General features: G+C 57.2%; 1 protein-coding gene and 2 long non-coding RNA genes across 4 annotated transcripts in view; 1 reads left to right on the plus strand and 2 right to left on the minus strand.

Annotated features, from left to right (window-relative positions):
* The window catches only part of C2CD2 (C2 calcium dependent domain containing 2), a 52,677-nt gene extending 49,389 nt beyond the window's left edge, over nt 1-3,288 (minus strand). The window contains exon 1 of one of the 2 annotated variants that reach the window (XM_059164782.1): nt 2,644-3,286. In XM_059164782.1, coding sequence (XP_059020765.1) covers nt 2,644-2,916 — 273 coding nt within the window. In that variant the 5' untranslated portion in view covers nt 2,917-3,286. Of the gene's footprint in view, nt 1-2,643 lie in introns of both variants that reach the window. The other variant, XM_059164783.1, reaches the window with a different exon arrangement.
* Nucleotides 3,289-5,264: 1,976 nt separating this feature from the next.
* Nucleotides 5,265-8,993, plus strand: LOC131825400 (uncharacterized). Its single transcript, XR_009351243.1, has 3 exons — nt 5,265-5,800; nt 5,986-6,078; nt 8,331-8,993. It is a non-coding gene; the product is annotated as an uncharacterized LOC131825400 (long non-coding RNA).
* Nucleotides 8,994-10,936: 1,943 nt separating this feature from the next.
* LOC131825402 (uncharacterized) lies at nt 10,937-12,651 on the minus strand. Its single transcript, XR_009351244.1, has 3 exons — nt 12,529-12,651; nt 12,164-12,393; nt 10,937-11,420 (listed from the first exon to the last, which is right to left on the minus strand). It is a non-coding gene; the product is annotated as an uncharacterized LOC131825402 (long non-coding RNA).
* Nucleotides 12,652-14,139: the final 1,488 nt, after the last annotated feature.

The raw sequence follows: 14,139 nt of genomic DNA on the forward strand, positions 1-14,139 counted from the left end.
CCTTCCAGTCTTAAAATTCAAGGTCGGAGCAGGGTTTCATTTGGGTGGAGGTCCCGTCTCCCAGGGCAGGGCAGGGGCAGGCGGGCGAGCGCCACTAAGCTTTTGCTCTCCAGAGGGGAGCAGGCTCGGAGGGTCAACCCTAATCGGGGATTAGTGGGAGTCATTGGGAATGAAGCTGGAGGACAACAAAGAGAAACTCCCCCAGGGCTGGCGGCCGGGGCCGGGACACCCACTCACGCCACCTCACCCAGTGTGGCGACAGAGGTGGCCCGAGACAGGACAGACGATGCCAGACTATGCCGAGTCACCTACCCAGATCCTATCTGTCTGCAAAACCTGTGATTTGATTACAAATCAAGCAACACTTCCAGGCATCCAGGAGGGAAGAGGGACGCCACACGCACACACAGACACACACACAACCAGTCTCCCCACCCCCCGGCAACACAATCACAACCAGCCTCAAAACTGTGAGAGAAGACTCGGCACATTTTCAGCGTGACGCGCAGCGTTACTATTACCCTCCGGGCAGGAGTCTGGGACAGCTGCCGTCCGAGACGGCAGGGCAGGGTCAGCCGCGGGGAGAGGAGAGAGCACACAACCAATCTCCGCACACAGAGTCCCTCCTGCCCCCACACAAAGAGGCAGATGATTTGGGCAAAAGCTTCAGGCACTTTTTTGGTGTTCTCCGCTTCACCTGACTGAGCAAAGACCAATCCCAGAGCGCAGCGAGCCTCCTTTCCCTGCAGCACGCCGGGCGGGGGGGTCGCCGGGAAGCGCCCTGTCTGAGGCAATCCTGTTTTCTGAAGCCGATCGAGAAATAGAAATGTCGGGACGCGAAGCAACACGGTGTGAGCAGGACTATCCCATGGCTGGGCGCGAACGGATCTACCGATCCCTCGGCCCGACCTTGCTCCAACCCGGCGGAGAACTGGGCCGAGGCTCCCATCTGCTCACAGCACCGGCCCGAAGGAAACTCAGCCACGGAGCCCAGGCCTGTGACACCAGATCAGCTAGGGAGCTTCCTGGGGAAACAAATCTGTGTTTGCTCACATGTGTGAGGTCCCCTGGCTTTAGGTCTCCCCCTAGAGATGGGGTGGTTCCAGGGCGCCTGGCTGGCTCACTGGGTAGAGCATGTGACGCTTGATCTCCTGGTTGTGAGTTCGAGCCCCATGCTGGGTGTTGAGCCTACTTCAAAGAGGGGTTTGGGGGAGAGATGGGGCGGTTTCCCTGAATGGGAGATGTTCCGCTCTGGACAGCTGGGCACAGACTCTATGCATCAAGATGGATGACAGTCAACTGACCCTGAAGGCTTTTTTTACCCAAAAGGTATAGTGAATTTTTTCAATAGTTCAGAACACGGTCTTTTGAGCTGATGAGTTTATACTCATTGACACTCAAAGACTTCTTGTTTTTTTCAATCCATGGCCATGTGAGTCAAGATCATGGCGCAAAGACCAGGCAGCGGGCTGGCTAGGGAGTATTTCTGAGGGTCAGGGGTCCAGACATGCTTTTTTTTTTTTTTCTTTTAAATATTTTATTTATTTATTTGACATACAAAGATCACAAGTAGGCAAAGAAGCAGGCAGAGAGAGAGGAGAAAGCAGGCTCCCTGCCGAGCAGAGAGCCCGATGTGGGGCTCGATCCCAGGACCGTGAGACCATGACCTGAGCCAAAGGCAGAGGCTTTACCCACTGAGCCCCCAGGCGCCCCTGCAGACATACTTTTAAAGCGAATGGCCACAGGCTTCCCCACGGAGCCTCGCAGACATGTGGAGGCACGCGAAGGCAAGGTGACGAGCGGCGTTGGGCGGGCACTTCCCCAAACACACATTCCCTCCATCCCTCTCGGGAATGCCCAGATATTGCAGACACCAGGAGCTTGTCATAAAATGAAGAGGTTTCAAAAGTAAAAACAAGTCATCAAGGACGAACCGTGGAAGAAACCACCTCAGGAGACTGTGGCAGCAGAGCGAGGCAGTGAGCCCCCCAGCCTGGAGGCAGGAGGCAGCAGAGTTCAGAGCCCGCTCTGCTACCCTCAGGCCATGTGACCTTGGGCAGGTCAGCTAACCTGTCTAGGCCTCCGTCTCCCCACCTGTAAAATGTGGATGACGCCTCTGCCCCAGGAGTTGTGAGGGTCCAAAGAGAAGATCTATGCCCTGCAAGTCCCCAAGACAACATCTGGCAGGTGCCCGGCCCTCAATGAAAGCCACTACCTCTATAAGCCAAGGGGTGCAAACCTTTTGGAAACATTCTGGAAAAAATTCATTTCTGTAGATGGAATCACATTTGGGTCACGGTTATTCATCGATCAGGTGCGGGAGCAGAAAGTGTCCAGCTGGGTACGGGAACCCACCTGGGACTCCAGGAAGGGCAGTGGGCCCCCCTGACAAGTCCCTCCAGGTCCCATGTGTCCCTGCCATGGGGACTGCAGCCTGGCACACCTGATGGGCGGTGAATACCATCTAAGCTTTGTCTTGATTCCCCATCAAGGGTCCTCGGCTCCCCGGGGTCCTTCTCCCAACTTTCAAGAACGCTCTGCCGAGGGGAAGACTCACTTCCACCCCTCCAGGAACGAGCTCTGCCCTAAGTGCCGGCACCGGGCCATCAGCCTCGCAGCTACGACCCGCCCTCAGACACTCACCCCTTTCCGTTTGGCCTCATCATTCAGGGCGGTCACCCAGGCGGCCTGCCACTGGCTCCTCCAGCTGTTCAGCGTCAGGATCCAGGCGAGCAGCGCGTCGGACTCGGGGCGCGGGCCCTCTCCAGGCTCGGCAGCCCGCCGCGGGGGCCGGGGTCGCGCCCTGGCCAGCGCCCACTGTGCCAGGTACAGGCCCACCGTGCCCAGGGCCACGACGAAGAGCGACACCAAGACCAGCCACTGGACCTCCCCGAGCCACGAGCTCAGGCGGGACATGGTGATGGCGCATACCCGGCGCGCCTCGCCCCAACTTGCCAGGGCACCCCCCGGCCGGGGGCGCAGAGCCCGCGGGCGGCGAGCTCAGGACATGAGCGCGCGGCCGGCCCGGCTCGCGGGGGGCGTGGAGGAGGGCGCGGCGGAGCTGGGTCGGCGGCTGGCGGCGCGGGCCCGGAGGCCGGGCGGCCGCGCGGGGCGAGCTGGAGGGGAAATGCCGGCCGGCGCACGACGGCCGCGGCCCGGGACTGCGCCCCGGCCCCGCACGCCTGGAAAATGGGGACGCTGCGCTCGGCGATCCCGACTAGCGCGTCTGGGCAGGTCCCGGGCCGCGGCCGGCGCGCTTCCTCCTCCGCGCGCCGCCCCGGGCGTCCCGCCCGCGGCCCAGCAGTGGCCGGAGGAGGCTCGGGCCGGGGCGGGGCGGGGGCGTGGCCTAGGGCGGGGGCGGGGCCTGCGGGGCCAACACCGCCCCAGCGCCCCGGCCCTCCCGGCCGCGTCCCCCCTGCGGCCCGCCCCCTCCCGCCCGCCGGGCCCCTTAAAGGCCCCGCGGCCCCGCGCGCCTAGCCGGTCCCCGCCCCGCCACGTGCGCGCGCCGCTCGGCCCTTTGGTGACTGTCGCCGGCGATGGCGGAGGCGGAGGCGTGGAGACCGGCTTCCCTCAGCGGGGCTTTCCAGGGAGCTGGACCCCAGGCCTGCGGTGGGGCCGGCTGGCTTGGCTTTAGTGCGCGCGTGTGCGCGCCTGTGCGCGTGGAAGGGTGATTTCTAGGATCACCATCTGCCCAACAACGAGACAGTGTTTGGCTTTAACGTACTTGGAAAGTCCCTAGAAATCCACAACTTGCACCCTGAAGTCGGGAGGTCCTGGAGCCTCGCCTTGGGGGCTGCGTGCTCCCGCCCAAGGAGGGTCTTCGGAAAAACGCCCCAACTTTGCAGGGATGTGTTATTTGTTATGAATTGTGTGCACGTGTGTGTGCGCCTGCGAGGCATGACTTGCGCGCCCCTCACCTTGCAGATTCAACTCCTATTAGTAGGAAATCCCACAAAACACTAGCCGAGATTCTCCAAGGCCGGATGAAAGGCCTAAATCACGAAACAGTGATTCTCATGTATTTTCTGCAGCTGTTAGGAGACGGATTTGACCTTGAGTTGGGGTCCCTGCACCCCAGGGCTTAGCCTTCTCTCCCCCCAGCATTCCGGGGGTACCAGCCTCCCTGATAACATCAGTGGGGATGCTGGCCTCGGTGTGGCCACATGAGGGGTCCTCCCCAGTTCCACCTCAGCCCCTCCCTGCCACTATGCTGGGGAAGAAAAACCTTAGAAACTGGTCCAGAGGAGAGTTAGCTAAGGAGACAGGCTGCTTTGGCAGATCAGGGATTAGGAACCTAGCTCTGGTTTACAGGGTGGTACTATGCAAAGGCCCTGGGAACAGTAAAGCAAAGAGAACCCCAGATGCTAAAGACAGGAGGGAGACACCTCCCAGAAGGGGGGTCAGTACAAGGGTATATGAAAATATATGCGCACACGCGTGTGTGTGTGTGTGTGCGTGCGTGCGCACATGTGCAAAGGCCCTGAGGCAGAGAGGGCAAGTGGGAATGAGAGCTGAAGGTAGTCGGGGGCAGGCAGAAGCTGCAACTGAGGCCTCCAGAGGATGGACAGTGGATTGTGCCATTGTGCCATGGAAAAGGAGAAGCAACAAGCTCTCTGAGGCACAGAGTGGGGGGAAAAGAATTTTACAAATATGGCTTCCAGCAGCAGGTGGAGACCAGGTTGGAAGGAGGGGGGAGGGGTGGACAAACCAGCTAGAAGGTGATCCCGAGGGCGCAGGAAAACAGTTTAAACTAGGCCTGGTGCACGGCAGGGAGGGAAAGGCGGTATTTCTTGCCTAGCGGCGAGAGGCCAGGAGAGAGAGAGGAAGGCAAGTTCGGAGTTGCGGGCAGGGAGCAGCAGCAGGACAAAGCAGTTTACACCCAAGGGGCCTGACTTTCTTTGAAAAAGAGGAAGGGACTGGGAGGCAGCTAGTCTGAGAGCCCCTGTGGGAAACAGAACAGGAAGCTGGCAGAGAGCGCCCAGGTGAGCAGGGGTCGGGGTGGGGGACGGGACGAGCCCTTCCTGGGCAAGTCCCATATCAGAAAGTGGAAGCAGAGTGATCCTGTGAGCTACCTGTTCACTTGACACTAGTTCAGTGGCGGGGGCTGGGGGGTGGGCCATGCTCCCCTTCTTGCAGAAATCTCTTCTCATGTGCAGGAAACACTTCATTATTTTCTGATCTGCCGCCAAATCCATGCAGCTGAATAATTCAGGCGCTGCGGGCCCCCGTGCCAGAATAACAGGGATAACTAGATACCTGGGGCTCTGCGGCTCCCTGGGCAGGCAAGGTGACACGTGTTGGCGGTTACTGGAGAGCCCGCCTCGTGTGACCGGTGGAACCCGTCTCCCTCCACCGCCGCGTCTCCCGGGCACGCTCACTCACCGGCTCATTCGGAGGCTTGCAGCAAACTGTAAACTAGCAACCAGCCCTGGTTTGGAATTCGTCACCCTGCTGGAAGTCTCTGCAAGGGGAATGTAAACACAGAGATTCTGCGTTCCTTCTGGGTCGAAGCAAATTGAGGAGCAAGGAGGAACAGCACGGGCTTATAGGGAAATGCTGTTGGCCAACACATACGTGATAGAAACTCCGACACTTACAATCTAGGAAAAGACCAGGCTCCTTCTGCCTCTGCTCCTAGCCGCTGCCCCTGTGCCCAGGCCCGTTCATACCTTGCGTGGAGGACCCGGTCATTCACGGCCCCAGCTGGGGACACTCCCTGCTGCCAGGGTGCTCCTTCCGCCACCCCATCTCCCTGCTGCCCAGAAATGACTCTCCTCAACATCAAACCTTCGAAGACATGGTGAGTTCCAACACTCAACGGCAGCTGCTCGCTGCTTTAACCACACCTAAAAGGGAAACACGCTGCTTTGAATTCAGCTTCTGTGAGCAGGGGAGGGGAGTGGGGGCTCGGGTCTCTGTGCAGGGGTGGGATCCATGGGTCCTGGCCTCTCTTCCCGAGCCGGGCTCTCACCCTGCCCTCTGCAGGAGACCATCTTCACATCAACCCACCAGAAACCCACCAGAAACAGCCGACTGCCTGGAATTCTCTAGAAGGCATCACTCTGAACCTTGGACCAGGTGAGTCCTACGGTGGCAGGGAAGAAACAGCAAAAGCTGGGTTTCCCCAAATTTTTCTTCAGAATGTTCTAGAATAACTGGGTGTGAGCGCACAGGACCCAGGAGTAAGGTTCCATGGTTCCATTTTTTCTTTAATGTAAAAATCATTCCCAAAATGCTTTTCATGCAGACAAACATTGCTTGCTGGGCGATCCTGCCCAGTCACCCAACCTCTGCATCCAGGATGGGAGCATCTCGACGTCTTTCGCCGTCAAACCAGGACGTGCTGTGATGATGCCACGTTTTTAAAAATTCATACATTTGTCGAGGGTCATGTATGCTTCCTATCTATAAACAAACACGTTACTACTAGACATTGATCATTACCGTTGAGCCTGGAATTCTTAGGGATTTTTAAAAAGGGTTAACAACAACAACAACAAAAATCGGAACAAACACTTCAATACTGATTTCCAAGTAATTATCTTAAATTTGTAGAAGAGGAAAGGATTTTCCAAAAGTTGGTAGTTTGACTCTGACTTGGTGGAGAAGCTCCTTTTTCACAATGTGTGGTTATGATTATTGTTCAAATTACCACGTTGGGCTCTGGCCCCGGATGGCCCTGGGCATGGAGGGCTGGCACAGACGACCCTGGACTTGGTCGGAGGACCCGGGACTACAAATGTGCAGCTTCCCCCAGCGGCCCTCCAGGGAAGGCATTCCGAGAATTCCCTCTCTGCAAAATGCTTTTAAGATTTGGCTCCATGCCCTCGGCAATGGGGGTCTGTGAGGACATCTGACCGTCTCCTTGGCTATGTTTACAGGGCCTTAGTCATTTCCACAATCGGGAGACTCGGAGAGCTTCGGGCTGGTTTCCTGTCGTGCCCGGAGTGGCTGTGGGGCATCCATGCACCCTGCCAAAGGTCACCGGGGACCAGAGCAGGGCCCTGCACCAGCTAGCCACCGCCCCCCTCCCCGCCCCATTAGAGACCTTGAATTCTACTGACCAGACCATTCGTAAGCTGAGACGTGGTTCATGATGTCTTCGCGGGGAGGAAAGCCGCAGTCCCGCGAATCTGCAGGAACTCCCACAGCACAGCTTGCAAGGGCTCGGAGAGCAGCTTCTGAGTCTGCAGACTGGACTGCGTGCCAGCCTCCTCTGGCAGGAGTGACTGGCACAGGATGGGCGCCAGTCTGCAGCCAGCCCCCTGTGCCTGCAGGACGGGCCTGAGCCCTCAGCCAGGCCCCCATGGCCCCCAGCGCACAGCCAGCCCTCTATGAAGGGTCTCACGACACGCATCCCTGTGGGGTGGGTCCCTATGATGGCCTGGGTGTGGCTGGGCACCTGGCGGGCTGTGTGCCCGCAGACGGATGCTGCAGGAGGCACTTGGCCGGGTGGCCTCGCTCCATTTTCAGGGCAACACGCAGAGGATGGCATTATCCCATTTTCAGACTGAGGAAGCTGACTTCAGAGAGGCTGAGTCACTTGTCCAAGGCCACGCAAGTGAGAAAGTGGCAGAGCCCGGGTTTGAGCCCAGGGGGCATCGGCCCCCAAACTCGTGTTGTTTCCAGCACCTTTTATAAAGCAAACAAATTCTACTCAAAAGAGAAAAATGTTAGAAGCTGGGGAGGAAGGGGTCCCATTTCTCAAGCATTTGGGCAAAGATCTGTCCGAAGAAGATGAATTGCCTTTTGTGTCCTGAAGTCCAGGAGACACGGCCTCTTTCAAACCCAGAGGGGAAGGAAGTGCATTTAGGGTTCATCCGAGGGGCGTCTGTGGACCTTCTGCTCTGTCCCAGCCGAAGACACAGAGTCCTGTCCCGGGGCCTGCTGGAGTGGCTGGGGAAATCAGAACCCCATCCCGCAGATGCCCCCCAGGGAGGGTCCCAGAGGCCATCCCGGCCACGAGCGGGGCCTTCTGGGCTGTCCACCTCCCATCCTGAGTGAACTGTCAACAGGATGGGCCCACTGAGTCATGCGAGAGGGGGAGGGGGAGAGGTGGGGTGGGGGGAGGGTGGCTGCCCGCTGCGGAGCCTGCCCCGGGCCAGCCGGAGCACGGTGCCCAGGCTGGCGGGTGGAGTGATCCGACCCACATGGCAGGCTCCCTCCCTGCCAGGTGCCTCGCTTGAGCCTCCCCGGGATGGCCCGACAGCAAGGTGACAAGGCAATTTTGCTTATGCCCAAGGCTGGGACCTAACAGATGAATGAAATATTTGACCTTGTGTTTTTCCTCCCCTTTTTTCTTTTCTGGGTTTGAAAATGTCCTTCCACAGAGGCAGCTGCCTACGACGCACACTCTCCCTCCCTCAGGGGGGTGCGGGCGCCGCCCTTGTCCGCTGACACATGGGATCGAGCTGTCAGAGCATCAGATCTGCCCTAAAGACATCCTTTCCGAGGGCTTCCTCGGTGGGCGTGGGGCCCGGCAAGAGGGCCGGCTGGGGAGAGAGAGATGACGGCCTCGGAGACAGTCCCCTCCCTCCTTCTTGCTGTGCCCTGCCCGCACCAGAGGCCCCAACTCAGATTAGCCACCGTGGGGCCTTCTAGCTGGGCTCAGCCTCCTGGGCCGCACGAAGGGTGCTGCTCCTAGCTTCTTGGAATGTGCTGGATTCACTCACCCTGCAGTCCCACTGACGTCCCTATTCCCGGTGCTGACTTCGGAAGAAGAAGGGCACTAGCGAAGGGCTCATGGCTGGTCCGCCAGGCCCCGCAAGCCAGGGGAGGGCCACAGCCCGGCCCGCCTCATGGGGGACTCAGGAAGCCTCCCCACCTCAAATGTAACCTAGAACTTCCCTTTGCGCTCGTGTGTGTGTGTGTGTGTGTGTGTGTGTGTGTGTGTGTGTGTAAGCCTCTCATGGCATCAGGACAGAACCACTAACTACCTTGAGGGATAGCTCCCGTGTTTGAAGAGTTCAAGGAAACCACCCTTGAAGGGTTTTCCAAACAGCCCAGGAGCACCCGTCTCTTGCGTATTCCAGATGACGCCCGTCTCTTCCAGGGCCGCTCCGAGCCATCCAAGGAGACAAAGTGAACAATTTTCCTGGCCTGAGAAACTAAAGTGTGGGAACCACTGATCTAGTGCTCAAGGGAGGAAAACAGGAATAGCTTCTGTCTGTCCTGTACCTTACAGTAATTCCGCTAATAAGTAACTCAGCAGGGACAACAGCCTGGGGGGGTGGGGGGGTGGGAGACAGCCCCAGAACGCAGGTGTTCCGTGAGTGATCCTGCCCGCTCCCCGCCGGCTAGTCTGCACGATGAGCCTGCAGAGTCCTAGAGCAAGTCTTCACACGGATTTACTGCGATGTCTCATTTTGTCAGTGATTCCGATGGAGTCATCACCCCCCACCACTACTCAGTGTGCGGTGTACCTGTACCTGTGCACACCTGGGGTCACCACACCCATTCTCTTGGTGCATCATTTCCCGGGAAGCTTCCAGCTCCTTCTGCACACACACACCCCCCACCCCCTGCCGCTTCTGGCTGAGCAGGGGAGGGAGGAAGAAGCCAGTGGAGCAGGGTGGGGGAGGGGATGGGCTGCCCCCGTGGCCCCAGCCTCCCTTTCCCAGCTCTGCCTCCCCATCCAGCGCAGTCTGATGTCCCCTGGGTTGAGAGGGCCACAGAGATGAAGCCAAAAGCCCTCGGGAGGGAAACAGCCCAGCCTGTCCCCAAGTGTTGGAAGGAATGGCTGACGGGCCCCAGGGGGAGGAAAGGGTCCTACTCCCGCCCAACCTTTTCTGCTTAATACATAAAGACCCTTCCTGGATGTGTTCCTGATGATTCATACAGGTATTGCTCTAACTCATGCTTCTGTGTCCAGTAAGATGGGGGAAGGAGCAGCACGCGAGCCACCCCAGCAGCCCTTCCAATGACAGCTGGGCTTGGCTGAAAAACAGCGGTGGTGCAAGGCTTCCCCAAAGGAATGGGAAAAAGAAGACAGGAATGACTTCCCGGTGCCTGTGTCCCATTGCTCTAGGGCAGGACAGAGCAGTGCAGGCTTGGTGTCTGTGTCACCGAGGTGTGGGATGTTCACAGCCAGACGGCAGCGGGTGAGTACCACACAGGTGGAAAGGCGACTCCCACACTGAACAGACCCCTTCGAAAGGGACTGGAAAATGCATGTTTCAGGAGCATCTCAAGGAAGCTGGTCTTCATTTAAAGGAACACCTGCTTCTGCATGATCTCAGAAAGTCCACGTGAACATTTATATAAAAGGGGGTATCAGAAGCCCCCCTGCAGGGCAATGACAGTCGCTGTCACCCCTTGGCTTCACTGTTTTGTGGAACGGATTCCTACAATCCTGTCAAAAAGAAAGCCCCCCGGGGCGCCTGGGTGGCTCAGTGTGTTAAGCAACTGCCTTTGCCTCAGGTCATGATCTAGGAGTCCCAGGATCAGGTCCCACATCCGGCTCCTTGCAGGAGTCTGCTTGTCCCACTGACCTCTCCTCTCATGCCTCTCTCTCTCTCTCTCTCTCTCTCTCTCTCTCAAATAAATAAAATCTTAAAAAAACAAAAAATGAAAACAAAACTTCCAGCCCACAAGCCAAATCCCCATGCCAGGACTTCATCCCTAACCTAACTGCGGTTCCAACCTCCCCTACAAATACAGTCCTAACCACCCAGCAATGAATGTTCTGATGGGAACCCAGGAGGTAACCTGTCTCAGGGGCCCTCTCCCTCCGCCCAAGGAGGAGGGAATCTGGGGATAAGATCCCTGCTCCTCCCTTAAGGGAAGGTGACCCTGCCTGAAACAATCCTTTCTTTTCTAATGACTCCCTTGCCCCAGGGCCCTTCCTCTAAAAACCCTTCACGTGTACAACTCCGAGCTAGAAGGAAGTGCTATCCAAGTGCAAAAACCTATGAATAAAACCAGTTCGATCTTCAAATTTACCCAGTTAAATCTCGCTTTTAAACAGTTTTAGCCAATACAGCTGAGGTTAGACAAGCCAATAAGTGAAAAAGAACCAAGAAGCCTTAAAGGTAATTAAAAACGCGAAAAGGGAATCTGCTCCCCACCCCCAGCCACACCGCTGGGTTCCGCCGCCCTTCGAAGTGCACTGGTCGCAAGCGGAGGGGGCTGCCCCTGCAGAGGCCTGAAGTCCCGAGTTCAGCCAGGGTCACCAGGAATGTCCCACGCTGACTACTCAGGATGCCCCTGCGAGCTGGAACAGCCGCCTTAAGCAAAGGTGGCCGCCGAGCAACCAGCCGAGCCGCTGAGCCATGGTCTTCCGGTCCCTTAAGGCGGCGTCTCCCTCCGCCGCACCTTTGGGAATCACTTGCTGGTTAGTCCGAGCTGTTGGAAAGGGCCGGCTGGCATTATTGCTCCAGTGATCAAGTCATGCTTGCTTTTTACAAAACATCAGGGTTCCTCTGCAGTGGGAAATGAGGGGTCCAGGTCAGGCCTCACCGAGGCCCCCAGCGGGCAAACTCTGGTTGCCCTTGCTCCCTGTCCGCAGTCCACTTCTCAAATGTGCTTATCTGCCGCACTTGGGGAGAAAATGGTCTTGAAAAAAATTATTTTGTCATAAAATAAATTTGATCTAAGAAGTCATGCAAAATTGCAGGAACAGGACAGAAGTGGTTGACTTGAAGTTCTGTTGGTGCTGGAGATGTGGTCAGTGCTGGAGACGCGTGGGGCGGGGCAGGCGGATGGTGGGGCTGTCCTGCTCCACATGGGCTGAGTCCCTGGGCCTCCTCCCTCCCACCCCACCGCCCACCTGCTGGCAGCCGCCATGTGGGGTGCTCAGACCCTGGGGCATGGAGGGTTGGGGACAACGTGACTCAGAACGTGCCTCCCCCCCTCTCTATCACCATAAGGGTGTCCTCCTCTGGGAGGTCCAGACATCAATGTGGGGGGGGGGGGCGGTGAGTCACCCAGGGGGCCATTTCTTCATCAAAGCCACCCCCCACCACGTGCAGAGCCAAGCCTGCCAGATGCTTCCTGCTAAGGAAGATGCTTCCTAAGATGTAAGGAGAAGTCGAGTGAGAGATGTGAGGGGCTGGACGGCTATTACTGCATGTAATAAATGAGAGTCCTTGGAGGACGTCCAGGAGGCCATTGGAGGAACATTCCAGAGCTCAAGGCCACTTGTTGGACTGTCCTCACTACTCACCAAGCTTTGTCCTGGGAAGCTAGGGAAGTGGGATCCAGACAGGCGACGGAGTGGTGGTGGGGGCCACAGGAGTCCGGGAGGCATATTCTCCTCCAGCCTGCAGCTCTGAGCCTAGCCCGGAGGCCCTAAGACTCTACTTCCAGGAAACATCCAGAACTGGCAGATTCCCGGAGGCAGAAAGCAGACTGGTGGTAGCCAGTGGCTGGGGCAGGGGAAGAAGGGGCTTCTTTCTGAGGTGAAGAAAACGTCTGGATTAGATGGTGCTGATTGCACAGCACTTGGGAGGTACTAAATGCCATGGGACACTTTAAAAATGGTCAGCGTGCTCAGGGCACCTGGGTGGCTCAGTGGGTTAAAGCCTCTACCTTTGGCTCGGATTGTGATCCCAGGGTCCTGGGATGGAGCCCCACATCGGACTCTCTGCTCGGCAGGGAGCCTGCTTCCTCCTCTCTCTCTGCCTGCCTCTCTGCATACTTGTGATCTCTGTCAAATAAATAAATAAAATCTTTAAAAAAAAAATGCCCAAGTGCTCAATGTGCTCAACTTCATGTTAGGTAGATATTTTTTAAAGACTTTATTTATTTATTTGAGAGAGAGAGAGAGCGAGCGAGAGAGAGCAGGAGCAGGGAGCAGAGGGAGAAGCTGTCCCCCGCTGAGCAGGGAGCCTGATGCGGGACTCCATCCTGGGGCCCCAGGATCATGACCTGAACCAAAGGAGTCACTTAACCAACTGAGCCACCCAGATGCCCCAGGTGTATTTTAAGATTTTATTTATTTGTGAGAGAGACAGAGATAGTGATAGAGAGAGAGAGAGAGAAGCAGCCTCCCCACTGAGCAGGGAGCCAGACACGAGGCTCGATCCCACCACCCTGAGATCATGACCTGTGCTGAAGGCAGACGCCTGACCAACTGAGCCACCCAGGCGCCCCAACACAATTTTTTTTTTTTTAGAAAAGGAATCGATCGATTGTTTTAACAAACGCTGGGAAGAGTTCCCCATTTTGTGTTCATGATGCAGCTTCAGCTTTTAATAAGGTCCCATATGAAGAGGATTCATTTGAAGAACGTTCCTGGTTTTTTTGGGGGAAAAAAAAGTTATGAATTGCGTGTGTAATACTCCCCCCCCCCACACACACAGACACCCTCACAGCCGGGTCCGCTCTCGGATGACCCCGAGACCTGATGGGGTCAGGCAACCCCCCATGGCTCCCAGCTGCCTCTGTGTTCAGACAGACGTTGCACAAGCGCCCATCGCAGCGGCTTGCTCCCACTGGTTTCGGATCCGTCCTCGGGTTTTCCAGCGTTCTGGTATGTGTTTTGTGTGCTTTGCTAAGGTCCCTTATAAGAAGGGACTACAGCAAAAGGTTTAGCTGTAAACCAAACCATTCGGATTATCATGAAAAATAAAACTCGGGTAAGGATATGTTTATGGATAAAGGGGTGCGCGTCTCCCTCGACACACACAGTCCTAGAGTCCTCGGGGACCGCACTGTGCTAACCACTCTCTTGTCACCGTGGTGGGGGTGGGGGGACGCACAGCCACTGGCCAGGGCTTAGGGGACCGTGTTATGACAGGGATGACCAAAATAAGACTGCTTGCAGATGATTTCTAATCTTAATTTGTTTCCCATTTCATACTCACATCTCCGGCTTTTACAAGGAAAGAAGCCCGTGTTTGCTCTCCTTCCTGCTTTTTACCTCCCGGGACCCGACTGCGTCTGATCACCCCCCAGTTCTGTTCAAGCCCGCACCCCGGGCTGGCCCGCCGCCAGCACATGCCAGAACGGGCTTCCCCACACGCGGCTCAGGGGTTTGGTGATGGCCTGGTGCACAGAGGGGTCGAACGGGTTCTAGGGTCCCAGGCTGGGGCCACACCCGAGACGAGGTACCGTCCCCGCCTGTGGCAGGTGCTTTGGGCCCCACCTCCTATCCCTGTGACCTACTTCTTCCCTCAGCCCTGCTCTGGCAGCCCTGTG

Source organism: Mustela lutreola, chromosome 2 (assembly GCF_030435805.1).
Source record: "Mustela lutreola isolate mMusLut2 chromosome 2, mMusLut2.pri, whole genome shotgun sequence".
Classification (NCBI taxonomy): domain Eukaryota; kingdom Metazoa; phylum Chordata; class Mammalia; order Carnivora; family Mustelidae; genus Mustela; species Mustela lutreola.